This window comes from Rhincodon typus, chromosome 10 (assembly GCF_021869965.1).
Source record: "Rhincodon typus isolate 14 chromosome 10, sRhiTyp1.1, whole genome shotgun sequence".
NCBI classification, from domain to species: domain Eukaryota; kingdom Metazoa; phylum Chordata; class Chondrichthyes; order Orectolobiformes; family Rhincodontidae; genus Rhincodon; species Rhincodon typus.
This window is the reverse complement of record NC_063341.1, coordinates 79,822,501-79,829,358: the sequence shown is the minus strand read 5'-3', so window position 1 is coordinate 79,829,358 and position 6,858 is coordinate 79,822,501. Positions and strand designations below refer to the sequence as shown.

The window sequence follows — 6,858 nt, the reverse complement described above, 5'->3', positions numbered from 1 at the left end:
TCAGAGGGTCAGTGCTGAGGGAGTGTTGCACTGTCGGAGGTCAGTACTGAGGGAGTGCCACACTATAAGAGGGGCAGTACTGAGGGAGTGCTGCACTGTCAGAGGGTCAGTACTGAGGAAGCGCCACACTGTCAGAGGGTCAGTACTGAGGAAGTGCCGTACTGTCAGAGGGTCATTACTGAGGGAGTGCTGCACTGTCTCAGGGACAGTATTGAGTGAGCGCGGCAGTTTTGGAGGGTCAGTACTGAGGGAGCGCCACACTGTCAGAAGGTCAGTTCTGAGGAAGTGCCACACTGTCAGAGGGTCAGTACTGAGGGAGAGTCGCACTGTCGGTGGTTCAGTACTGAGGGAGTGCCGCACTGTCAGAGGGTCAGTACTGAGGTAGTTCCGCACTGTCAGAGGGTCAGTACTGAGAGAGCGCCACACTGTCAGAGGGTCAGTACTGAGGGAGTGCCGCACTGTCGGAAGGTCAGTACTGAGGGAGCGCCACCCTGTCAGAAGGTCGGTACTGAGGGAGTGCCACACTGTCAGAGGTTCAGTACTGAGGGAGCGCCACACTGTCAGAAGGTCAGTACTGAGGAAGTGCCTCACTGTCAGAGGGTCAGTACTGAGTGAGTGCCACACTGTCGGTGGGTCAGTACTGAGGGTGTGCCACACTGTCGGTGGGTCAGTACTGAGGGAGAGCCGTACTGTCGGAGTGTCAGTTCTGAGCGAGTGCCGCACTGTCAGAGGGTCAGTACTGAGGGAGAGCCGCACTGTCAGAGGTTCAGTACTGAGGGAGAGCCGCACTGTCAGAAGGTCAGTACTGAGGGAGAGCCGTACTGTCGGAGTGTCAGTTCTGAGCGAGTGCCGCACTGTCCGAGGGTCAGTACTGAGGGAGTGCTCCACTGTCGGAGGGTCAGTACTGAGGGAGTGCCGCTCTGTCAGAGGGTCAGTACTGAGGAAATGCCGCACTGTCAGAGGGTCAGTGCTGAGGGAGTGTTGCACTGTCAGAGGGTCAGTACTGAGGGAGAGCCGCACTGTCAGAGCGTCAGTACTGTGGGAGTGCCGCACTGTCGGTGAGTCAGTCCTGAGAGTTTATAGAGACACAGATTGCTGTAAACGTGAGTAACCAAAGTGAATTTTATTTGGCAAGCCTTGTGGTGGACAGGGTGATGTAATAATGCTGGGCATTCAGTGTAATCCATCAGATTCAGGCAGTGATACAATCTGCACCTGAAATTTCCACCAGGTCCTCAACTCCTCCCTATCTCTGTAACCTCCTCCAGCCCCTATACCGCCTCCCTATCTCTGTAACCTCCTCCAGTCACTACACCCCTCGCTATCTCTGCCACCTCCTCCAGCCCCTACACCCCTCCCTATCTTTGCCACCTCCTCTCGACCCTACACCCCCTCCCTATCTCTGTTACCTCCTCCAGTCCCTACACCCCCTCCCTATCTCTGTCCTCACACACCAGGTCTTGTCCTCACCTATGCTCTTACTGCAAACAACCCACTGTCAGCAACTGATGGTCTGCGTTAGCAGCTATTCATTCTCCCAGGCTGACTTTTACACACTCCTATGTCTGCCCAGTTGTTGTTCTGTCTGTCTCGGCTCCATCCCCACTCTACGCCCCTCCCCATCTCCAGCATATATACCAATCTTTCCCTAGCCACAGTCAATACTGACGAAGTTTAACTGGACCCGAAACTTTATTTCTGTGTTCTCTAACAGATGCTGCCAGACCTGCTGAGTTTCTCCTTATGGAGATAGTAGGAACTGCCGATGCTGGAGAATCTGAGACAACAAAATTTTCTGAAGAAGGGTCTAGACCCGAAGCGTCAGCCTTCCTGCTCCTCTGATGCTGCTTGGCCTGCTGTGTTCCTCCAGCTCTACACCTTGTTGTCTCTGGGTTTCTCTTTATGTTTTTTTCTGATTTCCTGCATCTGTTGTTCTTTTGTTATTTTTCCCATCCTGATTGGCCCACAGAGGGCAATTCGGAGTCAACCACATTGCTGGAGTCTGAAGTCACATATAGGTCAGGATGGCAGTTTCCTTCCCTAAAGGACATTAGTGAACCAGACAGGTGTTTCTGAGATTTGGCAATAGATTCTTAATTCCAGATATTTTAATGAATTCAAATTCCACCATCTGCTGTCGGGGGATTCAAACCCAGGTCCCCAGAACATTATCTTCGTTTCTGGATTAACAGCCCAGCGATAATACCACTAGGCCATCACCTTCCCTTAGCTTGATGTTTGGTAATATTTCTGTGAAATCTTTGAGAGACATTGGGGAAATGCAGCTTGCTTTCTTTGGGATGGCTTTGAGAATTGAACCAAGTGTGTTCTGCCACAGATACGGGACTGCAGGCTGGTGAGTCTCCTGGATCTGGCCCTGCAGAAAGACTATGTGAGGGGCAAGATTGCAGAGTACCTGAATCACCTGGTCGAGCTGGGTGTGGCTGGTTTCCGTGTGGATGCCTCGAAGCATATGTGGCCTGGAGACATGGAGGCAATCTTCCAGCAGCTCAACAACCTCAACACTCGCTGGTTCAGCAAGGGCTCCAAACCTTTCATCTATCAGGAGGTGAGTCCTTCAGCCTCAGTGTCTGCTCCCCGCCCTCTGCCTGCTTCATGCTCACGATCTTTCTCTTTATTTCCCAGGTGATTGATCTGGGAGGGGAGCCAGTGAAATCCTCTCAGTATTTTGGGTTGGGCCGAGTGACGGAATTCAAGTACGGAGCCAAGCTGGGCACAGTAGTGCGCAGGTGGAATGGGGAGAAGATGGCATACTTAAGGTAAGGGTTGACATTCACACTCTGACAGTACTGACCCTCCAACAATGCAACATTCCCTCTGCCCTGACCCTCCGCCAGTGTGGCACTCCCTCAGAACTGACCCTCCCACAGTGCAGTGCTCCCTCAGTACTGACCCTCTGACAGTGCGGCACTCCCTCAGTACTGACCCTCTGTCAGTGCGGCACTCCCTCAGTACTGACCCTCCGACAGTGCGGCACTCCCTCAGTACTGACCCTCTGCCAATGTGGCACTCGTATAAATTCCATTCTCTGCCTGGTTGCAACAATTAACTTCAGTTTTTTTTTAACTTGATCTGCAATCATCAGTTCTTACAGCGAATGTTCTGGGAATTATACCAGCAGTGAAATTCATGCACATTATTGTTCAGTCGTTGCTACCTGTAAAGTGTCCACTGTTAAATGTAATTCCATAGTTTGGCAACTCTTGCTGAATAATTGTTCATGTGTTGGGACCTACTCTCAGAACCAACGTAAAATAATCACTGGGTTCCTTCTGTGGCTCCTGTATACTTGGAGTGAGTGACAGACATTTGTATTCTGGGACCCATTCCTCACAAACAAAACAATATCAAACTTGGTGAGTTATTTTCATTCCTTCAATGTTCAGGAGCTTTTAGTTCCCCGTTACTTTCTCCATTGCAATTCCTCAGCCAGTCAGTGTTGACTTGCAAATCTAATGAGCAGCTTTTCCTCCTGAAGTACAAATTGTTGTTGTTCGATGAATTTTGGATTTTTGCGCTTTTCCTGATCGGTGCACGACATAAATCTTCAACAGCGATACTCGACTTTAATATGTATACGATTGGCTATGAATGCTTTCTGTTCTGTGAGGAATGTGTTTAAATGTAAGACCCTCATCATTTGCTACCTCTACTTGGGGCTAACTTTAGTGAACACTGTCTTTGCAGGAACTGGGGAGAAGGCTGGGCCTTCATGCCCAGTGACCGGGCCTTGGTCTTTGTCGATAACCATGACAACCAGCGAGGACAAGGAGCTGACGGGTCTTCCATTCTCACCTTCTGGGACTCTAGGTATGGTCCAGTTACCACACTGTTCTCCTGCAAGCTTCAGCATTCACTGTCTCTACCATCAAAGAGATATCACATGTACAATACAGCGGTCTGACAATATGCAAACTCACCAATCCCTTCTTAAAGACTTCACATTGATTTTCTCTCAGCCTTGTCTTTTAAAAAAAAAATCTTCATTTAAACATACTGGAAAAAATAATGGGACTCAGTGCTGCCAAATCCACTTAAACTTGGTGACCTATATTGTAGCCTGTTAATTCTTTTCCCAGGAACTAGCAGGGAATTAACATGAGACTGCATTTTCAGAAAGTAGGGAGAAGGAAAATGTCGAACAATAGACCACTTTATTATTATTCGTTCATGGGATGTTGGTGTTACTGGGTGGATCAGCATTTATTCTCCATCCCTAATTGCCCTTGAGAAGGGGGTACGATTCCACCTTGTTAAGTCCTTGATGGTCTACATTGTGTAGCTGCACCCAGAGTTCTCTTCGGGAGTGAGTTCCAGGATTTTAACCCAGAAGGTGGTGGTTAGCTGCCTTCTTGAACCATTGCTGTCCATGTGCTGTAGCACACTTGAAAGCATGTTTTGAAATACTATCCTTAACTCTAACCCACAGTGCCATTAGAGAGTGAATTCCAGGATTTTTGACCCAGCAACAGTAAAGGAACAGCAATATGTTTCCAAGTCAGGATAGAGTGGCTTGAAGGAGAACTTGCAGGGGGTGGTGTTCCCATGTATCTGCTGAACTTGTCCTTCTAGATGGAAGTGATCATGGGTTTGGAAGGTGCTGTCTAAGGATCTTTGGTGAATTACTGCAGTACGTCTTGTAGATGGTACACACTGCTGCTACTGAGTGTCGGTGGTGGAGGGTATGGATCAATGTGGATGTGGTGCCAATCAAACGGGCTGCTTTGTCATGGAAAGTGTCAAGTTCCTGTGTGTTATTGGGGCTGCACCCATCCAAGCAAGTAGGGAGTATTCCGTCACACTCCTGCCTTATGCCTTGTAGGTGGTAAACAGGCTTTGAGGAGTTAGGAAGTGATTTACTCACTACATTAGCCTGATATCAGTCAGAGGGAGAGTAATATACTCTATTCTCTACTTTGTGTGAAAAGGACATTTGGAAAATCATAACATTATTAAGTAGAGACAACATGGATTTACAAATGGGAAATTGTTTCTGTGAAATCTATTAGATTCCTGAGTTTGTAACTAGGGCAGATACAGGGGAACAAGTAAATGTCGTGTATTTGAACTTTCAAAAAGGATTTGATAATATAGAAACACAGAAACATAGAAGATAGCAGCAGGAGGAGGCCATTCAGCCCTTCAAGCCTGCACCACTATTCTTCATGTTCATGGCTGTTCGTCCAATTCAATAGCCTAATCCTGCTTTCTCCCCATAACCTTTGATCCCATTCACCCCAAGTGCTATATCTAGTCGCTTCTTGAATACATTCAATGTTTTAGCATCAACTGCTTCCTGCGGTACTGAATTCCACAGGGTCACCACTCGTGGGGTGAAGAAATGTCTTCTCATCTCTATCCTAAATGATCTACCCCAAATCCTCAGGCTGTGACCCCTGGTTCTGGACACGCCCACTATCGGGAACATCCTCCCTGAATCTACCCTGTCCTGTTAGAATTTTATAAGTCTCTATGATATCCTCTCTCGTTCATCTGAACATGCAAGAAGTTATTTCTCAAGATTAGGACTCATGTCATCAGGGTTAATGTATTAGAATGGATTGAGGATTGTCCATGGAATAACCAGGACATTTTCAGGCTCTCAAGATCCAAACAGCAAGGTGGAAACGTGGCATTTGGAATGTAATATGGAGATTGCGAATTTACCCACTTTAGTCATAAAGCTAGATATTGATTAAAAGGTGTGAGTCTGGGAACCTGGCCTCTTACCGGAGAACAGAAAGTTAAAAATGAACTATATATTTTTTTGAAGGATCAAGACAGAGTTCAATCGGATTTTGGATATGAAGGGGTTCCAGGGGTATGGGGTTCATGTGGAAAGGGGTTGAATCAGTTTCAGTTAATGAAGGGTTAAATTTTCAATCAAAATGTGAAGGTGAACGGGAACCACAGAAGGGAGGTAAAATTATAAGAGCTGAAACATCAGCAAGGAAGAGGCGGCCTTGGATAAAAGAACAAACAATGCCTATAAAATTAAGGAATTTAGGCATGTTTTTGAAGACTCTTACCAATTTTCATAGAAAGCATGCTATCTGGATGCATCATGGCTTGGCATGGTAACTGCTCTGCCCAGGACCGTAAAAAACTACAGAAAGTTGTGGATGCAGCTTGGTCCATCATGCGAGCCAACCTTCCATCTATTGACTCCATCTATACTTCTTGCTGCCTCAGAAAGGCAGCCAACACAATCAAAGACCCCTCCCACCCTGGTTAGAATCTCTTCCAACCTCTTCTGTCGGCAAAGATATAAAAGCTTAAACACATGTACTAATGGATTCAAGAACAGCTTCTTCCTTTCTGTTATTAGACTGATCAATGGACCTTTCAAATTGCAAAGTCAATGTTGATCTTGCTGTCTGTGCACCTTCACTGCAACTGTAACACAGCATTCCTCACTCTGTACTATTACCCTGATGCACTTTGCATGGTATGATCTGCCTGTATTGAACACAAAACAAAACTTTTCCATGTAACTAGCTACATGTGGCAATAATAAATCCAGTCAAAACAAAGGTAGTGTGAGGTATATGGACAGTGAAGTCTGGGATTTGGAGTATGCCCACTGTAACCTGTCCAAAGCTCGATGGCATTCAGTAACACACCAAAGGGAACTTTAAACTTCACAGGCTTGAGGCTTTCTTTCTGTTTGTATAAAATAAGCAATCACTGCCCTGTTTTCCTGAAGCCCCCTTGGCATATGTCAAGTTGACCCTATAACAATGCAGGAAGGTCAAAATCAGGTTGAAAATCAGTAATAGAGACAACAAGGTGTAGAGCTGGATGAACACAGCAGGCCAAGCAGCATCATAGGAGCAG

At 46.7% G+C, this 6,858-nt stretch overlaps 1 protein-coding gene across 1 annotated transcript in view; it reads left to right on the top strand.

Moving 5' to 3' along the window:
• Positions 1–6,858, top strand: part of LOC109935415 (pancreatic alpha-amylase-like) — a 29,521-nt gene that overhangs the window by 14,534 nt on the left and 8,129 nt on the right. The window contains exons 4-6 of the mRNA XM_048601958.1: positions 2,339–2,569; positions 2,647–2,780; positions 3,709–3,831. Of these exons, the coding sequence (XP_048457915.1) occupies positions 2,339–2,569; positions 2,647–2,780; positions 3,709–3,831 (488 nt within the window). The remainder of the gene's footprint in view (positions 1–2,338; positions 2,570–2,646; positions 2,781–3,708; positions 3,832–6,858) is intronic.